This window comes from Phocoena sinus, chromosome 12 (genome assembly GCF_008692025.1).
Source record: "Phocoena sinus isolate mPhoSin1 chromosome 12, mPhoSin1.pri, whole genome shotgun sequence".
Lineage (NCBI taxonomy): Eukaryota > Metazoa > Chordata > Mammalia > Artiodactyla > Phocoenidae > Phocoena > Phocoena sinus.
This window is the reverse complement of record NC_045774.1, coordinates 11813048-11837001: the sequence shown is the minus strand read 5'-3', so window position 1 is coordinate 11837001 and position 23954 is coordinate 11813048. Positions and strand designations below refer to the sequence as shown.

Genomic DNA, 23954 nt, shown 5'->3' with positions numbered 1-23954 from the left:
TTCTCAGCCCACCCTCAGGAGACAGTCCCATTCAGCGGATTGATACACTGAGAGGCAAAGGACTTGCAACAGTCAGCGGCTTTGCTGTGATATTCCCCTGACGCTGTGAGGAGTGGAATGGGCAGGAATGCACCGAGAAGTGATGGGTGTTCAGAACTAAGTTCCTTTGTATCCTTAGAAATGAATGACCATTTGATTCCAGCCTGTAAGGCTTTGAACTTCTGTTCTAGTTCTCTATAGGAGAGAGCGAGAAGAAATGTCTAGAGGCTGTATTTGAATTGAGTGGAAATATCGTCTGTAAAGACGTTTTATACAGAGAATTAGTTTTACCGCTGGAATTCCCCAGAGAAGCCAATGTTATTTTTCAGCCAACAAGGCCACTATTGAAGGCATCAGACGTGCCAGCCCTGTTGATATTGGGTTCCTGTTAATGCTGTTTTTGATTTACATGGAAAATCCCTTTTCCAGTGTATACCATCTTTTGAAAAATTCCAATAGCTGTTAAGAGAGTCTCATCGGGCATAGACTTCCTGAACAAAGCCTTCATGTAAACATTGAACTTGATGTGGCATTAATGTATTCTCCATCTATAAACAGCTGTTCATATGGCCTTGTTAGGATTGGGGTATACTTAACAGGAGACAAAAATAGAAAAGACCTATGTTCCTGCTTCCATTTAGATAATGTCAGCCCAGCAAATGCTTCTTACTGGATGATGAAGGTAATTGCAGCCTGAGGTTCTTTTTTTAATTCCCCACCCGACTTTGAATCACTCTTCTTAAACTGCTGTGTGAGTAGTGTAGAGTCTTAGTCTCCCAGAAGCCACTTAGATGCAGATTTGCTCTTTGGAATGAATTGCTCCTGGGAATGTATGTGTCTGCTATACAGCTTGCACCAGGGGAAGAGTTACAGAGCCAGCTCTGATGTGGCGAACCCACTTATCTCCTGTTTATGAGAGTGAGGGCATTTCGGCTTCCATAGCCTGGGTTAGGACAGCTAAGAGCAATGAGCTCAGAAAATGCCCTATTTGTGTGTGAAACTGCTGTTACTGAGTCTCTCTGGCTGACACCCCGGATCCCCAGATGCCAAAACATATTCAAGTTCTTGAAGATGGTTGGCGCATGTAAAAATTTTTTTAAAAATCTGGGCGGGAAATACTGATTTTACCAGGACACAGAGAACTTTGGTCTCAGAGTTCGTAGTTTCTTATGATGGTTCCTAAGGTAGTTTTCAGTTTCATTAGCAGAAGTGAGCAATGTGGTTTTCTGTTAGCAGTAACTATGATCCTTGGGTGCTAATTCCCTTATAAAACTCAGTGTCGCTATTGGGGAGTTTGTTTTCCTCTTTCCCGTATTCATTCATTTATTCACTTGTTTATTTAACAAATAAACAACTTTTTGCTAAATGTTGCAGGTATATAAAAATGAGTTAGATGTTATTTTTTACCTTCAAGGAGCTTATAGTTGAGTAGGAAAAGTAAAAGACACTTGTAAATAATAATTCAGTTTGAAAAAAAAGCTTTTCAATGAAGAGAATTAGAGGTCCACCTCAGAGGTAGAATTCCCACTGATTTTTCTGTTTGTTTCCGCTGGGAGCAAAGGGGTCCCCAAAGAGAGGTGTGAGAATTGGAGAAAGGTTGGCATTTGATCTGAGCGTGTTAGATAGGCAGGTTGTAGATTGGAAGGTGTGTGGTGGAAGCGAGAGAGCATTTCTTAGAGAGCATGTAACCTGCGACACAGGCCCAAAGCAGAGGTCACCTGGCTCTGTGTGAGTGGGAAATAACATTGGAAAGTCTGTTGGGGCCAGATTGTATTAAAACCCTGAATTCCTGGGGTTTTTAACAAATATATCATGGCAGGTAGCTGAAGAAACTAGCGAGTATTGCCTTACTTTCCCCTGCCTTAAAAAAACAACAACAACAGAGAATTTGTCTGGTCATTTAAGGAGCACGAAAGTGTGGCTCGAAATCCTTGCAGGGTAGATACTCCACCTTCTGCATATTGGCTTTATTATTCCACTGCTAGAGCTTCATTCCTTTGGCTCTTACAGTATTGTTATTTTTAATGATCAAAAGTCCCTTGTAAAATAAAGACTCAAATAGCTGTTTTTTGGGGAAAGAATGAATATATGAATGACTATCCATGCCCTGTAAAAACAAAGTGCTCCTCAGCATTTGATGCTGTGTCCACTAGCGGCATGGTCCTTGCAGGTCCCCTTTAGGGACGTGGCTGGCCTCAGGCCAGGCCGGCTGGTGGTGAGCAGATGCCCGTAGCACCGAGGATGAGGCAGTGTTGGAACTGAGGGAGAAGCTGGTGAAGAAAATTTGCTGGCACTTTGAGTAAAACCAGTCCTGTATTCTCTGTCCTAACGTAACATGCAAATTCATCTTTCAGGTTAAAATCTACAGAATTCTCTGAAGAACACAGCGTGCAGTTTCTGTTGGATGTATCACTTTTGATAGCCATTTGAAAGTTGGGATGCTTGGATCAAATATAGTCTCCTGTTCATGCAAAGTGAGCCAGATCTCTATGAGGTAGTAGCTCTGTAAAACTGTTACCTATTGTTGGAAAGAGGAAATGTTACATAGCCTGTTACATAGAAGGAAAAAAAAGGTCTGACTCTTCCTGTGGTTGTTACAAGTACTGATTGCCAAATGATGCTTATTTGTTGGAAAGAGGAAATGTTACATAGCCTGTTACATAGAAGGAAAAAAAAAAGGTCTGACTCTTCCTGTGGATGTTACAAGTACTGATTGCCAAATGATGCTTGTCTGCGTTTCCATTTTTTGTTCCCCTTCTTTTGTAAATGAATTACGTTCCTGACTTTATTCCTCCCTATGAAGGAACTGAGACTCAGGAAGGACCAAGTATAGACATCTCCCTTTTAGCTCTCACTTCTAGAGACAGCTATATGTGGCTGTATCTTTAATTTTTTTGGATTGGTAATACATGGGCATGATATGAAATTCCAGCAGTATAAAAGGTTAACCTGTGATAGATAAGTCCCCCTAAGCTATGTAGTCAAGTGGTTAAGAGCACGGACACTAGCCAGACACCCTGGGTGCGAGTCTTGGCTTCAGGCTCGCCCACTTACTAGCTGGACGGCCTTGGTTGGGCAAGTCACTTACACTCTCTGTGCTGAGGTTTTTGCAACTGTAAAGTAGTTTAGGATTTTGGATCATGGGCTCAATGAACTAATACCTGGAAAGAACTAGACTGTGCCTGGCACATAGGAAAGGCCGTGTAAGTGCTGGTTAAACAAATAAAAGGAGATACACTTCTCCCCCCGCCCCCCGCCCTTGGCCACCCAGTTTCTCTCCCAGAGGGAATCTCTGTGCTTAGTTTTTTTTTTTTTTGCGGTACGCAGGCCTCTCACTGTTGTGGCCTCTCCCGTTGCGGAGCACAGGCTCCGGAAGCGCAGGCTCAGCGGCCATGGCTCACGGGCCCAGCCGTCCGCGACATGTGGGATCTTCCCGGACCGGGGCGCGAACCCGTGTCCCCTGCATCGGCAGGCGGACTCTCAACCACTGCGCCACCAGAGAAGCCCTGTGCTTAGTTTCTTTCTCATCCTGGCCTGGAGACTCTTAAATGTTGGGGGAAATGATGGGGTGATTTTCTCCTTGGCTTTAACTGCATTACCTTCATACATGGCTTGTGGTAGGCAGAATAATGGCTCCCCCAGGAATGTCTACATCCTAATCCCTGGAGCCTGTGAATATGGCGGAAGGAACTTACATGGCAAAAGGGACTTCAAAGATGTGATTAAATTAAGAACCTTGAAATGGGGAGATTATCTTGGATTACCTGGATGGGCCTAATCACAGGGTCTTTATAAGAGAGAGGCTGGAGAGTCAGAATCAGAGAAGATGTGATGACATAAGCAGAGATTGATGCAGGCCTGTGAGCCAAGGAATGCAGGCAGCTTCTGGAAGCTGAAAAAGGCCTGGAAACATTATCTCCTGGAGCCTCCACATGAAATACAGCCCTGCTGACCAAGTTTAGTCTTCTGGCTCCCAGAACCAGTGAGATAATACATTTGTGTTTATGTGTCAGGCACTGTGTCTGATGGCAAAGATACAAAAATAAAGAGCCACAGTCCCCACTTTCGGGGTGGGCAGACTTTGAGGGGTAGACGTGTGAATAGACAATAATCAGTCCACCATGATAATGGCTCTGATTCTGCAGTTGCTAAACATGCTGGTCTCCAGATCCTTTACTGTAAAACGTTATCAGGGACCCCAAAGAGCTTAGCTATGTGGGACTCTAAGGAGCTTAGTTGTATTACTATCTCTCCGTATTTAGTATATTAGAAATGTAAACTGCGAAATTTACAAAAATCTATTAAAGTTTATTTTAACGTAATGACAATAAGCATATTTCCAAAAATGAACTAGTTCTCCGAACCCAAATCATGTATATATCAGTGAGAAGAGTGGTATTGTTTTACTTCTGTGCAAATTTCTTTAATGTGTGTCTTAATAGAAGACAGCTGGGTGTTTACGTCAGCTCCTGCATTCGGCCTGTTGCACTGTGTTTTGGTGGAAGTGATTTGAAGAAAACTCAACCTCGCATAGATTTGTAGTCGGAAAAGGGAGGAGTATTTTAATAATCCTTTCAGATAGTTGCAGATATTCTTATTTAATATTACACCAAAGCTCAACAAGAGGTAGTTCCTTCAATGTTAGTTGCAATGTGGAATCTGAAACCTTAGTGGTGTCCACTTCCTTACTTGGTCACATTAAAGTCCATTGGCCTGTCTTGCACTTTGAATGGATCTTTCACTCATGTATTATTTTATAACATGCAATGGTTATTTCCAAAATACTAGATCACTTGGTTATGCAGACCTTTCAAATATGGACATTTTATTATATAGCATTAAAAATCACATTCATTAATATCACCTCCAATCTCACTGGAAAAGTCTCAAAAGTATTGGGAAGCTGTCAAACTCACGGTGGTGAACACAAGTTTTCCAAAATTCCAATTTTTGCTGCAAAGTTTGAATTATATCTACAAATATTGTCATTTTTTTCCCCTTGGAAATGACAGGCTCGTTTTGCTCATTAAAAATAAAATATTTTCTGTTGTTGTTTTCTTGAGTAAATATTGTGTTTTGTGAAAAAAAGCAGCTGGTTCAGCTTGCACCACCATATAAGTGCTTTTTCTTGAAATAACCGTTGCAGAAGAGCTGTTTGGCTACTTCCTAGATGTGTTCCCAAGGTCTGACGTTGACTCTGGGGAGCACGCGGGATCATCCCGTGTATCTGAGCAGAGAAGTGACATGATCTGACTAGTGTTTCAAAAGAATCAGTGACTGTTGAGAATGAATGGACTGTAGGAGGCCAGGGTGGGATGGAGGCTTTTGCAGTGACCAGGCGAGAGGCGATGGTGGCTTTGTTCTCAGTGGTCACGGGAGAGGTGGAGCCAGCAGAACTTGCTCAGAGATGGCTGTGTGGTGTGAGGGAAGGAACGGAGGCCAAGGGGGACTCCCGGGTTTTGCCTGAGCAATGGAAAGGATGAAGTTGTCAGCAATGAAGGTGGGGAAGCTGTCCGTGGAGCGGTTTTGGCAGACCACCAGGAGTTCATTTTGGAGCACCTTGTGTTAAGCCTCTATGTCGATAGTGAATATCCCACCTGTTTCCAAATGGTTTTAATGGCTTATACTGAAAGCCATCCATAAAATCCCACAACTCATCAAAGGTAACCACATAAAGGGAAAAGGAGGAGATTTGAATGACAGCTTGCCGACTTTAAAGATTTCCACTCATAGCGTAAGGCAAACACGTTTGTTTATAGGAGAAAACAATCAAATTTGAAATTCAAGAGCTGCAAATTAATTCCCTTCATTGCAAACAATTCAGTTATGATTTTTGCAGCTTATAAATTTATTTCTGATCCTACAGGACTCAGCTCTGATTCTCTTTTTATAAATTGTCCAATCCCATGCAAATCCCTTTATCTTTTATCCTTTCTTTTTTTTTTGCTTTTTGGCCATTAACCACCTTAACATGTTATGGGACAATGTGACAAAGTTCAAATTATCCAAGTTTGTTACTTGTTAATAGCTCTGGGAAAATTTATTTGCTAAGAGACATAGGCAGTTGTCAGCAAAATTATTTTGTCTTCTGTGAGGAGCCCTGACCAGCTGCCCCAGGACGGGGGCAGATGCTGTGCCACGTGGAACAGTTTCTAGAATGTCCCTTCCTCCCCAGAGTTTCCCAACGGGCTTCTGAGGTAATCCGGAATTTCCAGCGAAGCACTTTGAAGCTTCTAAACAGAACATGCTATTGTCAACTTTTCTGCCTTTACCTTTCCAACACTAATTATTTACTCCTAAATGGCTATTTGTGACTCTAATTCTGACTTTCATGTTTCAGTTGATGAAGGACCACATCACCTTTCTGCGAGGTTTGTAGTATCCGCAAAATTATTTGAATGTTTACTGAATTTTGTCATCATTATTTGATAAAAATGAGGGGAGAAGGGACCTGAAAAATGTTGATAAGAAGCCTTGGTTTCATAGCTTAATACCTATGACCCCAAAATGCCAGTCGTCAGGTGTGTTTGGGCTGGTGAGCCTGTAGCCCCCTTGGGGATGTTCTTTGATCTTCAGCAGGTCATGTGCTTTCCCTGGGAAGGAGGAGATTAAGATATGTGTCAGGTGTGTTTAAAAGCCGGGGTATAAATAGGAATATTATAATTTGTTTAGATCCCTGGGAATAGAAGTCTTCACAGAACCTATAAACTCAGTTTTCCTACTTTTAGGATTGTATTCTGTAAAAAGTAGGGGGGCTGCCCGCATGTCACCTTGGAGGGATCGTGGGCCCTTCCTCTTCTGAGCTCTGAAAGCATTTTGTCTGTATACCTGACGTGGAAGTTAAGATTTATCGCCTTGCAGTGTCACTCTGTGTGCTTGTCGTAATTTACGTACTGTTTTCAAGAGACTGAAAATCCCTTGAAAAACGGGGCCTTTGAGGAACACAAAGGTGTTTTGGATGCAGCAGCGAGCACACTTCTTGGTGAATAGCAGGTGTTTCACTCAGCTGTCTGTTAAGTGGAAGGCAGGTGATGGGCGTGTCTAGCAGGGAAAGGCAGCGTCCCAAGTGTGGGTCCTGGGGGATAAAAAGCAACCTTGGAGTGTGCCTTGAAGCTTCCCAGATTTCTTTTTATAAATCTGGTCGCAAGGGAATTGTGCTGAGACTTCCTCAGAGCTGAAGGCTCTGCTCACTTGCCCACGTGCCTGAGGGACTCTGGGGTGGCCCGTGACATACACCCCGCTCCAAAGAGCCTGACTGCTCTGCGCCTTTAATGCGTTGATTGGTGCCCATGGGTTTGTTTTGACAGGTAAACCAAAACCGCGGCTAAAAAAGAAGAGTAACATCTGTATCCCCGGTAAAAGCCAATGCTGATAGATGTGTTTTAAGTTTAATTTGGGGGTACTAATGTTTATAAAAGACAGTGGGTCTGGGACCTGGCTTCTAGCTCCAGGCCTCATGCTTGACCTTGGGCAGGTTATTCTAACTCCTCCTTTTCTAAATCCTCTTAAAATGAAGGATCGGATCAAAGAGTTTAACATTTTTTCTTTTTCGAAAATTCAGTTATTCAATATGATTAAAGCACCAAGTTAAACAACTATAGGAATGTGCATTTATTTTACACAAGTTTATGAAGTGAAAAAACCAAAGTAATGGATCAAGCATTCCATTTGGTTTTGCAACATATCTCATTACCTCTTTAAATAGAATCAGGTCTTGACTGCTGGAGAGAAGGTGTTTGTTAAGGCTTCGTCATAATAGCAGGCTGTCTCAAATATAAAGATCACCAGGAACCTTAAAAGCATTAACCATCCGTTCCATCGCCCTGTGGAGCAGAGGTGTGTTATTATCATTTTACTTTCACAGCTGTGGGTAAATCAAGGCACAGACACATTAAGTTGCTAGTAACTTGGACAAGGTCATGGTCAATCGTAGATAGGGAGAGAACTGTATTTTCTTGTTTTTCCCTCCATGTAGGGGAACTGGATTTTAACCACGTTTTTTTCCTTTTAAATATTCCTCTATTAACATACATAGAGTAAAACCCAATAATAATGTGTCCTGCAGTACAGCAAATTTGGATGTAACTGCATTGGTAAGGGCCCTTGTCTTCTTATCTGGGTTCTTATCTGGGGACTGGGGGTGGCCATTAGGAGCTAACTGCCGTGTGGTCATTTGGGGCTTTGCTAAGTGCAGGGAGAGGTCGATTGTTTAGTAATCGTTTTGTTATGTTTATTCCTGCACCTTTATTTATTTAGATAATTCACACTGATTTTCGTTAACCTTGTAGTAACGCAGCTGTATATTTCGTGTGATTTGGTGCTTTGGAACCCACTTATGGTGGAGTTCTATTGTAACCCTAATTTCTCTCCTGTAAAATCTGCACTGGTATCTTTACCTTCTTTTTTTTTTTTTTTTTTTTTTTGCGGTACGCGGGCCTCTCACTGCTGCGGCCTCTCCCGCTGCGGAGCACAGGCTCCGGACGCGCAGGCTCAGCGGCCATGGCTCACGGGCCCAGCCGCTCCGCGGCATGTGGGATCCTCCCGAACCGGGGCGCGAACCCACGTCCCCTGCATAGGCAGGCGGACTCTCAACCACTGCACCACCAGGGAAGCCCTCTTTACCTTCTTTTTAAAAAGTTAAGTTTAATTCACACACCATAAGAGTCACCTCTAAAACTGTACAAATCAGTGGTTTTTAGTATATTCACAAAGTTGTACAACCATCACCACTAATTCCAGAACATTTTCATCACTGCAAAAAAAAAAAAAAAAAAAAAGGAAAGGAAAGAAGCCCTGCTGCCCTCAGCTGTCCGTCACTCCTTCTCCACTCCCCTCCTCAGCCCCCGACAGCCATGCGTCTGCTTTGGGTCTCTGTGGATTTGCCTGTTCTGCTCTTACATAGAAGTGGAATCGTACAATATGTAGCCTGTGTGTCTGCCTTCTTTTGTTTAGCGTGTTTTCTAGCTTTATCCGTGTTGCTGCGTGACTCAGTACTTCATTCATTCATCCTTTTTATGGTTGAATACTGTTCTTTTTTTACTTTAATCGCACAGAACAGTAGCACTTCCTGAAAGGAGGTGGTCCTCAGGTTTCCTTTTTTCTTACAGCACATCCCCCAATAGAAACTTGCAAGTAATGAGTTTTTAGGGTTCTTCTCAGGGTCTCTATTTTTATTTTAATGTTTTAATTTTATTATTATTATTTTTTCCTTTTTTGCCGCACCGCGCAGCATGTGGGATCTTAGTTCCCCAACCAGGGATCGAAGCCAGCCATGCCGCCTGCAATGGAAGCGCGGAGTCTTAACCGCTCGACCACCAGGGAAGTCCCTCGGGGTCTTTCAGTAGAATTCCAACTGGGTAGTTTGTAAGGGTTTTGAACTTAAATTCTTCTTTATCAAAGTTCTTTAAGTGTCAGAACTACAGTGGTGTCTGTTACATGCCCCTGAGTATAACTGTGACAGCTGCGTGGTCCTCCCAGCTCTGCAGGGACCAGTTTCTGGTGGAAACGAAACTCTGGCTGAAGATCCTGTTGCCTTTGACTTTGTACTTTCCATCAGGGACCCGGATAAGGTACCATGGGAGGACCCCTGCACAGCCATAGCCTCCTGGAGCCCGAGAGCGTGGGAGCACCTACATTCCCCCCTCCTCTTCCAGGAAGGCCTTTCCCTCCCCCATGTTACAATGAGCGTGGAGGTGGCCTGCAGTACGTTCCCACCATGAAAACACCCGCCACGTTCCTGTTCCTCTAAGTGTTCTTTCAGACGCTGAGGATATTTATCGCAAGATAATTGAATCAAATCATGGCAGCCTGCTATTAAGAAACACTTACCACCAGTATTTACTTCTCTCTTTTATCGCCAGAGACCTTGCATTGTCAGGAACAGTACCAATTGGAATGTGACCTCAGGTCAAGTGCACTGGGAAGATTTCTGAAATTACATTTTTTTCTGGCATGACATTTATGTTATGATAGAATTTATTTCTTTGCAAGCATACTGCTGCCTTGAATTTCCTTGAGAAAAGAATAATAACAATAAAGAATTGTAGAGTCCCAGATACCTTCTGAAAAGTAGATCAATTTCTATCTACATCAGAAGAACGTAAGGTAATGGTGATCTGTTTGTTAATGGTACATGTTAGACTTGACTAGCCTTTGAATGTGGTCAGCAAATACGGTTATCTTTTTCTCTCGTTGAGTAGTCCTTCTGTTATTTCGTTTAAATGGTTTGATTTTCATTCTCTTTCCCTGACCGATGATGATTGATACTTGCTTGGATGACAGAGCACAGCAAACGTCACTAATGAAAGGTGTCACACACCATTGCATCTTTAAGTAAAAGCATGAGTAAAATTTAGGGAAATCTGAGTTAATTAAGAGTAACCAATGCTATACAAAGTTTGCAAATTGATATTTAAAAGTTGAGAGATTTTTGAGCTTTTCTGTGCAAATGAACTCAATGCTCAATGTGCTCTTGACACCAAGATAAACTATGTCAAAAACATTAATACAGAATTGTATGTAGTGTGTGAAGCTTGGAGAACTGAAAAACAATTGTAATTTTGTATTTACAAAATGCTGTATCCTTCTACTGGCAGCCTTGATTTACCAAAATCTTTACCTTTTCTTAAAATTACACTCACACTTTTTTAAGTAACACAGATATATCAGATGAAGGAATTGAATTGGATACGTTCTAAGATTCTTTTCAGATGTAAACTTCATTGATTCTTTACAAGCTGTTCGTTTATGGAATTACATAGTAGAGATTCTGAGAAATTGAATAGAGAAATTGAATAAATCAAGTAGATTAAGAACATAATTCACACAAACGTGTGTATGTGATGAGATCGGGCACATTCTGGGTGGTATGGCTGTAGATCAAACTGTGAATATAAGTACAGCTGGCCCTCTGTATGTGCAGGTTCTGCATCCTCGGAGTTAATCAACAGTGGATGGAAAATACTATTCTGTGCTGTAAAGGACTGGAGCATCCTCAGATTTGGTTTCCCTGCGGGTCCTAGAACCAGTCCCCCTCGGATACTGAGGGATGACTGCGGATGTAAAACTGTTCAGTGTCAAGGATGTACAACTTTGATGCCACAGGGCGTTATGTGGTTGAAAACTTAAATCATTTATTATTTACTTGTAACTTCTTTGATATTAGTTTTTACATTTTTTTTTTCAGTCTTCATAGAAGATTATCGTTCTGTACTTTTCACCTCAGAGGGGGTCTAAGGGCTGATGATTAATCAAATAAAACATTTTTGATCCCAAGATGAGAGTCCCAGTTAAATATGCTACATTATTTATTGAAATGCTGTCTTTTAAATTGCTCTGGTGAGTGTATTTCCTTTTCTCAGGAAGCGAGGGCGCTAATATTCCCTTTGCACCTGCTCTGGGCTGTGTGCTTTTTGGTGCATTCGGTGTCCTCTGATGTCACTGACCCTCCCAGAGGGAAAGTTGAAGTCCTCGCCGTGGAGAGGGGCAGAGACAGTTCTCAGCAGCTGGGGCACTGCCCACCAGTGACGTTTTGGAGGTTTATGGGTCTGTTTTTGGTTTTCATAATGAATTGGGGGAAGGCGACACTTAGTGTTTGGGGCCATGGTGCTGGCTGTCCTGCGTGTTTAAGTCAGTCCCTCACACTGCAGACCTGTTCTCCTGGACATTCATGTAAGTGAAAACCGTGGTGTAATTACTTGAGCCAAGAACCAGCTCCATTTTACAAGTGAACACAAATTATTTTTCCCCCCCAGCTGTAGGGTACTTTGAATTTTATAGGAGTGCATCAACCCAATAAATCAACGGGAGTTTGACCTTTGTTTTGTTCAGAACTTTGTCAAATGTCTTTACCCGTTTGGAAAATCATGTCGCCCCGTAGGTGTGATGGCAGCACCCCGTAGGCATTTAAATCTCCACCAGGACACCCCGGCCTGGGTCTGTGATGAAGCTGAGATATTCCCCGTGATTCTCTGTGGGACAGGCTTTGCACAGCTTCGTCTCTGTAAGGCCAACTGGCCCGAGGCAGGGGAACGCAGTCAGACTCACAGGTTGCATCAGACTGAACTTTTCTGGACCACCCAGTTATAGGAACTGACCTGGGGACTTTCCACCCAGCCCAGCCTTCCCGCCTTTCAAGGGGCGGGACTAATGGCCCCAAGACTGATGCGACCTGCGCCAGACATTGCCACTGTACTCGAAAAGACCGCCAAATAAGGAACACCCTGCACCCTCCCGGATTCACCACACCCCTTCCCCTTCTTCCCCTATAAAATCTTGCCCAACCCTCGCCCGGGTGCGACTTCTCTGGCCCCTTTCTCTCGGACCAGTGAACCTCGCCCGGGAGTGTCCCCAAATAAGGCTTGTTTAAGCTCTCCTCTGTTCCTTGGTGCCGTTCCTTACAGTCACGGTTTCTAGAGTGTTTGTACCCTAGCATTTACATATTTTTAAAAAATTGTTACTTTCCATTTATTTTTCTCCTTGTGTTACTATTAAGGCATGTATTATTTTTTTGTGAAATTATGTGTGGAGGTAGATTACGTTAAGAAAGAATTTTCTTTCAGGAGAGTAAAAGTATATATTATCAAAAGGGGGGGCTTTGGAGCTTATAGTATTGAGAATCAGTGTACAATGTGCTTTGAAGCACAAAAAGTGTAGTTTCAAAATAATTCCTGTTCTCGTTGCCTGTCCTTTCAGTCTCCTTTAGATGAGTCCTCAACCCACAAACTGAAGCAGAGCTTTTCCTGACGCTGTGACTACCATCATTTATTTCTCAAAAAAGTCTTACTGTATGAAATAGGGGGAAACAAACGCTCTCCTCTCACGTTAGTTTCTCGTTTGTGGCCTCGGGATTGATATCTTCTGGAGATTTTAACTCAGTTCCTCTTACAGTTGCTGTTTCTGAGAACACAGAGGCATGCTCAGACGTCTCGCCTTTCTGGGAACCAACTGTCTGGCTGCCGCCCGGGAAGAGCACCTTGCCCGCCCTCCTGCAGCTAGAGGCTGCCTGGTGTCTCTGGGCGCTGCTGGCAGCCACCTGGGTGGGTGTCGGGGCCTGGGAAGGACCTGTTGCCTCTGCCCTGGCTGCCTGGTTGAGTAAGGAGGAAGCAACCAGCAAGACGGGGTGATGGGATGGCACCAGCCAGAGGAGCCCAACATCCTAGCTGCCTGCTGGGCAGAGGTTCCTGAAGAGTAAGCAGCAGGTGGGAGATTGGCAGGGACGCCACCAAACCCTCTTCCCGACCCCCAGTGACGCCCGTTTCCTGAAAGTCCCCTTTGCACACATCAGACTTAGCACCCAGATAGCCTGCTGCTTCTTCCAGGCCTGGGGGGGGATAAATGGCAGAGCCCACACTCCTGCATATTAACCGTGCTAAACTGGATTTGGAAGTGATGTAAATGCAAACTTTGAATTCACGTTGTGAGCTGTATGGGCGAAGCGACCTTAACTTTAGCATTTATCCTAACGTTTCCAGTTTTAAGTTGATACCCAGGATGTTACTTGAACACGTTTTGACCTTTAATTATGAAGGGTTTGGGGTTGCCAGTTACTTGGCCGACTGTGATACCTGTGGGGTCTGTACTGATGCTCAGAACAGGAAGACACTGAGTGACTAGGACGTGTCTCACCTGAAGCCCCGTGTTTCCCTCATTGTCTGTGGGGAACTATAGGGTGTGCAGGAGAGCTGGGGGCAGTCACCTTCCGGGATAGCCTGCCCAGTGTGTCGTCACTCTCCAAAAGTGTTTGTTTTAAAGGAGAAAGATGTCTGAGGCTGGTCTGATGTACGGCATCTGACACAGGACCTGGTACCCTGTGGGTGTGCAGTGCTCAGCCCCCATCTGACCAGGGGATAAATAAATGGACCGTGTGGTCCACATGGAGGAACAGAGCCTGTGACGTGGAAAGCCGCGGCTCTGCCCACTCACGGCTGAGTAGCGGCTCATGTCAGCAGAGTTAGATGCTACATGTTTCAGATTGCTAGTCCTCCCCCCAAATTGTTAATTTCCACAAGGAATGAGACGAGAAAGACAAAAGAGTGTATTTACCAGTTATAAATAGATGACTTGGATTTGTAATTTTGTTATTTTTCATTATTTACAATCACATTGGCTAAAGACTCTTCCGGAGTGCATCTGACCATCTGTCCTGCAGCAGCTGAGCCCAGGGTGGGCGGTGTTATGGCCCTGGTAACACATGCCCCGTGTTCCCTGGTAGGGATCCAGTGCCCCAACATGTGTCCAGTGAACAGGGCCGCATGGAGGCTCTCCCAAGGTGGGAAGGCAGTTTTGGGCTGGGAGGGGAAGGATGTATTTTACTCACTCTAGCAGCTGGCGCTTAGGATGTGGGCAGAGTGTAAGTGGGGCTGTGCCTAGGCATTTGGCACCCAGGACAGGATGTCAGCGCGGTGCCTGTTTAAAAGAGCTTTGTAAATAAGGATTCGAATTTTACCGGCCTCCACTTTTCTTCTATTCTTCCAGAACCTACTTTGTTCTCATTTCTCCTCTAGAAAGAATGTGAAGGGCACACTGCTTTTTACAGACAGGGATGCAGGTCCAGTTGAAACCTGAGGCTCCTGGACCCAGGTCCGCAGCTGTGGATGCTGTCAAGCTAGGCCTCCTCGTGCTTTGCCGTCTCCAGGACAGCGGGGGCGCCCTGCTGGTGGGGTTGGAAGGGGAATCAGTCACCCCCGAGGCTCTGTCGATGCCCAGCTGCCTGTCAACCTCTTGAAATTTGGGTGGCGGAACAGCTCGAGACGTCCTATCTGTAGACCTGCCTTCTCACGGGTCCCCGGGGCCAGCCTCGGTGGGAGCTGGGTCCTGTGATCCTTCCTGTCCAAGCCCTGCCTCAGAGAGGACCCACGCCACACCAAGGGCCTCCCTGAAGTTAAGGGGCTGCAGAGGTGGCTGCAGAGCCTCACCGATTCATAGCAAAGCCTTTGGTCCTGGGGTGAGCAGGATTTGGGGAGGAAGGGCATGGCAAGTTCTGCTAGCAGGAAAACACTTTGCCTTTGTAAGAGGTGAAAGGTGGTTCTGGGAATTTTCAGCGTTTAAGGAAGTTCCAAAGTTGTGTGAATATATTGAAGCGATGACTCAGAATTCGCTTCCGCTTTTGACATCAGCCATGTTATTTTCTCCAGTATATCCATCTGGCGCCTCCGGGCTCCAAGGCTCCTTGTGGCCGTGCCGTCTCTGAGATCTTCGGGGGACTCGAGGTCACTTTCATCTTTGTATCCCCAGAACGTAGTACATACCTGACACAGAGCAGGCGCTGTAGAAATCATCATCACGTCTAAATGCGTGGACTGTGTGTTGTATTTCCTGTACTTCATACAGCTCTTTGGAAATATTGGAGCTTTTTATTTGTAAGGTAAAGGCAGCAGTAATGCAGATCTGCCTCTGTTGCCTAGGTAATGCGTTTTTACATTGCATGGCGTCGGTGGCATCGCTCTTTCTTGATTTCTTTGTGCTTCTCTGGCTGTTGCTTCTCTCTGAAGAGACAGGTACCTCCTGTCCTGCACACTGTACCTTAGCAGCTCCAGGGCTCCCTCCCTGGGCCTCTTGTTGTCCCATTCTGCACACGCTCCCTGGAGGCACCATCCATCCCTGTGGCTTCACTGCCAAGTGTATGATGATGGCTCCAAAGCCACATCCCTGTGCAGACCTTTCTTGCACTACTAGACTCCTGGGTGTGTGGCACTGGGCGGCCCAAAGCTGAGCTTGTGACTTCCACTCCCAGCCCGTACTCTCCCCATCTACCCAGTCACCTAAGACATGAAAGCCTTCCCACCTCCCTTGTCTGTATCTCCTTATGTGAGACAGGCGGTGCGGTCCTTTTCTGGGCAGGGTTAGGGTGTTAGAAGAAGTAAAAGGAAGAAGAAATTGGAGCTCCAGAATTCTGTAGACCATTGTGACATTTTCTTGAGGTCTCCTCTTGTGAAGTGATTGGTGATATCAGCCTGGATCATGGACCAGCATTTCTGTCCATGAGTTCCATCAACCTCTTAGGGCTCCCATAGCTTCTAAAGGTCTCCTGGAGACCACTGTCCTTGCCTCCATCATGCTGGATGGTTTGCCAGTGTCTGTCCATGCCTTTTCTGCCTAGATCAACTCAGACAGGTATGAGGTTGGTGACTTCTTTTTGTGGCTGACTGAGATCAGAAACCATCTGGTTTCACCTAGTTGAGAGGATCGTCTACCAAATACAAAAATTAGAATGAAAATCTGTGTAATTTTTTTTTTTTTTTTTTTTTTTTTTTTTTTGCGGTACGCGGGCCCCTCACTGCTGTGGCCTCTTCCGTTGCGGAGCACAGGCTCCGGACGCGCAGGCTCAGCGGCCATGGCTCACGGGCCCAGCCGCTCCGCGGCATGTGGGATCTTCCCGGACCGGGGCACGATCCCACGTCCCCTGCATCGGCAGGCGGACCCTCAACCACTGCGCCACCAGGGAAGCCCTGTGTAATATTTTGATAGAGGCTGGTCTTTCCATCTTTCTTGAATTTGTTAATTTGAGAACCACTGGAAAGAACCGTTGAGGATGGCATATGTGTATAAGTGTAGGTTGGAAAGGTACATGCTCGACTCACCTTTTATATTGTTTCTTAACCCTTACTCTGGAAGTCAACAAAGGTTTACTGTTCTTCTTGGGACTTTCAATTTAGGATGTGGTCGATGCCAGAAAAAGAAGAATTATGCTCGCAAATGAGCAATTTGTGGACTGTAATAAGAATCTGTGGTGTTGCATCATTGGTTTACCCAGATACCCCTGGTGATTTTGCCCTCACTTAGCCAAAAATAAAGGAAGGAAAGTACCAACACTGTATAATAGTGTACTTAGTGAAGTCTGCACAGCAGTGACGAGAGTGGCCAGGCATTTAAGTCAGTGTTTTGATTGGTCATTGGCCTCCTTTGACCAAAGCAGGCAAATGCTAAACAGGCAAAACAGATGCAAAACAGGCAGATGCAGTGCTTCTTCACTTAGCCAGAGCCCGGATCTGTTTTCGAAGACCAGCTATGCATATGGTAGCTATGCATATGGTAGCGTCAGTGTCACTACGGACAATGGTGTCCTGCGTTCTAGGGTGTTAGTTAACTTTTTTCTTTCCTCTCTTGCTCTGAGCCTCTAAGTCATTCACTACTATTCTTTGCAGTTGGCCAAACTCGCCTGTGTTTTTGTCACTTTTCATGCAGATTTCAGCAATGTCCCTGACATCACAACTGGCCTGAAAAGGAGTCAGACTGATGGCACGCTGGACCAGGTTTCCCACAGGGAGAAGAAGGAGCAGACCTTCAGGGTAAGATGCTGTCCCAGATCCCAAACAAGGGCCTGGCAGGCAAGTGTTGATTCCCACCTGCACCTGAGGTGGGGAGAAAAAGATGGAGTTCTCCTATCCCTAGGTACAACAGTCAATACAAACATTATTTTTTTTTCTTTAAAGAAAATAGTTTCCTTCTTTATTTGAAGTGAAGTACTAGTAGGAATCCTTGACCCTGGCCCAACCTCCTGCCTGACCTGTGGCATGCCACCAAAGAGTACTGCAAACGTGGCCATTTGTATACTAGGATGGTTTGACAAGGAAAATCTAAGCTCAGGTGTTCTGAGGGTCACATAAAATTACTATTGTATTCATTTACTACATTTATTTTTGGCTGAAGAGAAACTATTTTTGGAATGTTGTCATTTTGTTATAAAATATATAAAACATAAACTTTGCCATTTTCACCACTTTTAAGTGTGCGCTTCATGGCATTAACATTCACGGTATTGTGCAAACCATCACCACTATCCATTTCCAGAACGTTTTCTTCCTGCCAAATAGAAACTCAGTACCCGTTAGACAATAACCACCCATGCATCCCACCCCCTAGTCCCCTGGAAGCCTCTGTTACACTTTCTGTCTCATTTGCCTGTTCTGGTTATGTCATGTGAGTTTTTGTTTTTGTTTTTAACATCTTTATTGGGGTATAATTGCTTTACAATGGTGTGTTAGTTTCTTGTCACGTGAGTTTGATGGTATAATATTTGTCCTTTTGTTTCTGCATAATGTTTTCAAGGTTCATCCATGTGGTAGCATGTATCAAAACTTTACTCCTTTTATGGCTGAATGATAGTCCATTGTGTATATATATATATATATATATATATATATGTACACACACACACACACACACACACACAGTACATTTTGTTTATCCATTCATCTATTGATGGACACGTGGGTTGTTTCCACCGTTTGGCTGTTGTGAGTAACGCTGCAGTGACACTGGCATACAAATATCTGTTTAAAACCTTGTTTTCACTTCTTCTGGGTGTGCTACTCAGAGTGGAATTGCTGGGTCATGTGGTAATTCTATGTTTAGCTTTTTTGAGGAACAGCCCAACTGGCTTACACAGCCAGCGCTGCGCCGTTTTACGTTCCCACCAGCAGTGCACGAGGGTTCCAGTTTTTTTTTTTTTTTTTTTTTTTTTTTTTTGGCGGTACGCGGGCCTCTCACTGTTGTGGCCTCTCCCGTTGCGGAGCACAGGCTCCGGATGCGCAGGCTCAGCGGCCATGGCTCACGGGCCCAGCCGCTCCACGGCATGTGGGATCCTCCCGGACCGGGGCACAAACCCGTGTCCCCTGCATCAGCAGGCGGACCCTCAACCACTGCACCACCAGGGAAGCCCCCTTTCCTACATTTTTAACTGTTCTTAGTTAGCTCTTCTTTCAGAAATTGTCTGTCTGACATGATCTTTGTAAGTACACAGTCCAGTTTTAATTGACTTTGAGATTATAACTCTGTTTTATATTTCTTCCTTTTGTCTTAAATACAAAACGAGTGGAGGAAATGTAAACTATGATGGGTATTTTAAAAAATTTATAGCAGGACCACACCCCAGTTGGGTTTAAACTAATACTCGTAGGAGCCGGTCCTTAGGTGACTGGCCATTGGCCCAGCCCCAGGTGACTGGTGGTGGTGCTCAGTGTGGGATGGGTGGATGGGGTGGGATGGAGCCTGCCAGCTGCAGAGCAGGGTCAAGCGGCCACTGGCACCTGGCCTCACCTCTCTTCTCTGTTTCCCTTTCTTACCCCCTGAATTCCTCCCCCCATTCCCTAGCCACCTCCTCCAAAATCTCTCTTTCCTTTCTTCTCAGTTCCTCATACAAACCAAATACTCAGCTCCTTTCACTGGCCTGGTTATGCCCCCAGGAAGCAATTTCTTTTACTAAACTGCAGTCATCAGCATTTTTAGTCTTTCTGCTCTGTTCTCTCTCTGGTGGGTTATTTACTTGTGGGAACCCAATATTGTAGCTCAAATTCATCATTTTTTTGGAAGCAGTGGATCCTAGAGCATCCAATAGATGCGTTTGGATTGCTTTGTCTTGACTTTTTTAAAAAAGGAGAATGCTAAGGCGACACTCAAGAAGCTAGGCTCTCTATTTAAGGTCAGTGTGGCTGTGCGGCACTGGCGCAGGTGGCAGCTTTGGGGAGATCATTAACGCCATTAGGGATAATGGTTTCCTCTCTGTTACAACGTTTGAGTTCCCCATTAAAATTCTTAAGGAGGAAATTAAATTCTTTTCCAGGTTTTATTTTATGTGAAGATTCAATCAGATAAATCTGCAGGAAGTTACCATGTTGAAGCTATTTCCATTTCTCTTACTTAATGCCTATCATAACTAAACAAAGGTTTTTAAGGTGAACATTGGAGCATCAGTTAGAAATTTAGAAGAGGAGTGAACTGCAGTTCAGCTTGAAATTGGAGCTCTCTGAGCCCTAATTTTCATTGCTAAGATGATTAAAGGAAAAAGCAAAAGGTATCAAGGAACACAGAAGAAAAAAATATTAAAGAATATTAGCATGTCGAGCATTTGCTGTCAGGTTCCTCTCAAGTCTAGGGTAGTTATCAGCTCACCTTTTTCAAATTTGAAGATATCTATCTATAATAATGCATTTCAGTATATTTAAAAAAAATCCTAGCAAATGCCTAGCAGCTACTCGGTTTACATATTCTTTGTTCCTTGGGGAAAAGAGAATCTGTGATCATCAAAAGTGATCGCTGTGATGGATAGTAGTGAAAAGGAAGTTTTGAATTGAAGAGTTAAAAAATAAAATTTCTCTTCTCTCATTATGTTTAGCCTCCTAGAAACAGCAGGTTATATCTAAAAGCAATGCTTTCCTATTTTCCAAACGGTGATTTGGGAGTTTTAGGGTGCCTGTCCAGCGGGTGCTGGTCCTGGGTCTTTCGGGATGACCCTGGCGCTGTCCCATGGTGCCCACAGGAGGTGGTAACTCCCCAGAGGGGAGACCTGTCTCTGGTTCCTGGGCTTCTCATGCTGGCCCGTCAACCTTCTCAGGGGTCATTAACTTCTTTACACATAAGACCCTGGTTGAACCTGGGCTGTTTGGGGTATTTTTACTAACAATATTCTACACTTGAGAATCAGGAATAATGTCCCTTGAAAATCAAATGCAGCCTGGCTTGAAGACGCACAGCTGTAAGTAGGGCTTTTGACAGCCCCGCAATTTCTGCAAATGGTTCATAATTGATTGCCGCCATTCTCCTCAAGGGTGCCTATTACTGTCACAGCTCTTTGTGTGCCCCTGTCAACCTCTCCGGTTTGGGGATTTTTTTTTTTTTCAATATTGTTAGCAATCAGCTCGCACTACTGCAGTAGTTTGGAGTCTGAAAGGAATAAACAGTTCCTTTGGAGGTGAGGGAGTTGAAGGAGTTTCTGGTTTGTTCTGGGAACTTGAGGTGTGTAAAGCAGTCCCCACAGAAGTGCCGCTTGCTTTGTTTGCCACCCTCTGAGCTGGCTCTGAAGATGTGGCACTTCGTGGTCCTGCCGTCTCCCCGTGTGCCCTAACCTGGCACCTTCCCAGAGCAGGCGGGTTCAGGGCATGGGGTGGAAATCCAGAGCAAGGGGGTGAGCCTTCCCCAACCCCCAGGCTGCCTTGAAGGAAGAGCTTGGTGGCGCTAGGAAGCCCTTGTGAATGTGACTTGAAAGAACAGTTTGGGATTTTTTTCACTGCCTGGGCTGAGAGTGAGAGAGAACGCGTGTCTTACTCATTTCCCAGCAGCCGACTTAGATGGAATCATTTCTCCCAGAGGGTGCAGGTTTCTTTGAACTTTTCCTTTCTATGTACAGCATGTAAGTAAACAAGGGCTTTGATTCTCAGGGATGTGCCTTCTGATCCAAATGTAGGCATGCTTGCGTGGTTTTCTTTTCTCTGTCTTGAAAGTTGATTTCACTCTAAAATGTCTAAAGACTGTTATGCAGACAAGATAAGCCTTTCTTTCCGGAAGGGATCCGGGCAGTAATCTTCAAGCACTCTTTACAGCTCAGGATTAAGAGAATTTCTTTTGGATACTAGTTGTTCTGTGGCACTGTCAACTTTTCCTTCCTCATTCCAAGGTCTCTAAATGGATCTCTGAAATAGTTTGTCCTTTTGAAATAGAAAGGTATCAGAAAGTCCTAGGGAAATTTCAAAGATTTACTCTGTAAAATATGTTTGAAGAGAGAGAAGGATAATTTGAAGACAGTAAACAATTTTATGCTTTGTCAAATTTTCTTGGAGTGTTGTACATACTTGTATTGGGCGTATTGCTGTAAAAGAAAATCCACAAGAGTGAAACCCGTTTTCTGTAAGGTAAGCAGTGTTTTACTTCTCTTATTCCTGTTTAAATATTTTTTTTTCAGCTTTTTAGAAAAATTTTATGTAATCACCTAGGGTAGCTTTGGCAGTGATTATTCTTGCAGTTTGTAGGCGTTGTGTTGATAGAACAGAGAGCACTGAGGATCTGGAGACATATAGCCTTGACAACTGTGTGTTGTGCTATTTGCAATTTAATCATGTTTAGAATATATTTTGTCCTGCTTATTTTTTCAAGGTAGAAAAAAGGGACATGCACTGATGGTTAGGTTTTGGTACCCGGCATGAACATAACTTGCGTTTAATATTTAATGCCTGCTCACCCACTTAGCTTAACCTTTTGAGTTTTTTGCATGAATTGCTTTTAAGAGCTTGCATCTCTAAGAAGCTACAGGAAAAGAAAAAGATTCGTGGATCGTGTGATTTATTTTTCAGCATTTTTAACTATGTATCTTTCTTGCCTGTCTTTGAGTATCCTGCATTATTTCAGGATCTCTTGGTTGTCAGATGCTTTTGTTAAAAAGTCCAGTGAGAATAGAATTTATTTGTAAATAGTAGTCTTTCTACATGGTTGCTGTTGAATAGATTAATCATGATCCTTTTTCAAAAACTAAACATACCTATTTCTAAATGTATGCTATCTGACGTAATTCCTATAGGAGTGAACAGAGAGGCTGCATCCTTACAGCAAACCCATTTGTCCCTGAAAAATGATCTGGGGCCTGATGTTCCCCAGTAGTGAGACAATAATCTTTCACAGTGATTCAATTCCGGGTAGCCTTTTCTTGTAGGTAGTGGTATAATAGAAAGAACTCTTGATCTCAGTAGTTGGAAACCTGAATCTGTATCCTGGGCCACCAGGCTTTACCACTGTGTGCCCTGGGGCAAGGTACCTGGTCTTTCTAAGTCTCTGTGTCCTCATCTGTAAGTAAAAATAACAATAGCTCCAAGCCTGTGTAGTGGAGAGGATCGTGGATGACTAGAAGCCCAGACATGAGAGATTGATTATTAGGTGAGCAGTAACCCCGCTTCCCGACGTGGCTCAGACATTTGCACGTTTTGAATGCTTTCCCACTCTGCTCACCTAATGCACGACTCAGCCACAAGGCTGCCTACCCAGTCTTCTTGAAGTTAGTGTCTGTGGTCAAATCCTGCTGAGCTGTCCCCTGAGATAAAAAAGAATTGGAAGCTGAGGGCCTTGGCCATGGAGTCCTCTTAGCTCTTTGTCATCTGCATGGAGACAAAGCCTGCCCATCTTTTAGCTTATTTTTCTTAGGTAGACTGTTGTGAGTTGATGACCTTTTCTAAAGGGCTGTTCAAATGACTGAATAAAAGCAGTGTACGTTAGGTTTGCCTTTATCCTTAGCAGGATAAAGAGATGTGAATGAGAGATGCTTAGGAGGTCTTGCAGACTCTTCGCCTTTTGGAAGAGAGGCATCACTTCAGGGCAGAGAGAGTCACCAAGGGCACAGAAGGACGCAGGCTGGGACGGATCAAAGTAGAACTGAGTTCCGCATTAGCTCTCCAATGCACTGTTCTACATTTCTAGCACCCTGCTTCCTTTCGGAAGGGACTTGGGGGCAAGTTGGTGAACTTGTTTGAAATGTCTGGGATTCATTTTCATTGGCGTCTGAAAGGCCATTTGGTCTCTTTGTAGTTTGCTGGATTTTAAAAAAAATTTCCCGTTTTCCTAGCTTCAGGGTGTTAGCCCCCTGTTCTTGGTCCGTCCTTGATCGTTAGGGCCTGATGTGCCGGGGAGATGCCAAGTCTTTGCTGGAGTGAAAGGAAGGGGCATCACTGCCCTCTTTGTGGCCAAGGATTATTTATACACTCTGTCCCACAGGCTTCGATGCCACTCACAGTGTCAGATGAGGGAAGGAAAGAAAGAAGGAAAACCAAATCTCAGCGCCGGGCGTGGGCGGGCCTGTTGCGAGTGGAGGTGTGGGGTGCCTCACGCCCTGCAGCGGGAAGACGCCGAGTGGGTGGCTTCCTGGCCGCAGCCTGGGACAGGAGGACGTGCCCGGTGGAGGAGGGGACACGGTGGCAGGGGGAAGAAATCTCACCGGTGCTGGCCCCTCTCTCCACTTCCTCTCACAGCCCCTACCCCCATCGACGTGGCTGTGGTCCTAAAGGGGTCTGCGTTAGGCCCGGTGTGTCCGTGGACAGGGCACACCGGCCAGTGGAAGGGAGCTGTCACTGCTGGCTGAGAGCTGTGGGCCACCTGGGGCCGGAGACCCAGAAGCTGCCCCCAGCTGGGTGATGCCTGACGAGGGCCCAAAGGCCTGA

At 44.7% G+C, this 23954-nt stretch overlaps 1 protein-coding gene across 9 annotated transcripts in view; it reads left to right on the top strand.

Annotated features, from left to right (window-relative positions):
• TIAM2 (TIAM Rac1 associated GEF 2) overlaps positions 1–23954 on the top strand; it is a 230115-nt gene that overhangs the window by 167772 nt on the left and 38389 nt on the right. For all 9 annotated transcript variants that reach the window (XM_032651230.1, XM_032651228.1, XM_032651229.1 and 6 more), the window contains one exon: positions 17224–17327. In XM_032651230.1, coding sequence (XP_032507121.1) covers positions 17224–17327 — 104 coding nt within the window. The remainder of the gene's footprint in view (positions 1–17223; positions 17328–23954) is intronic.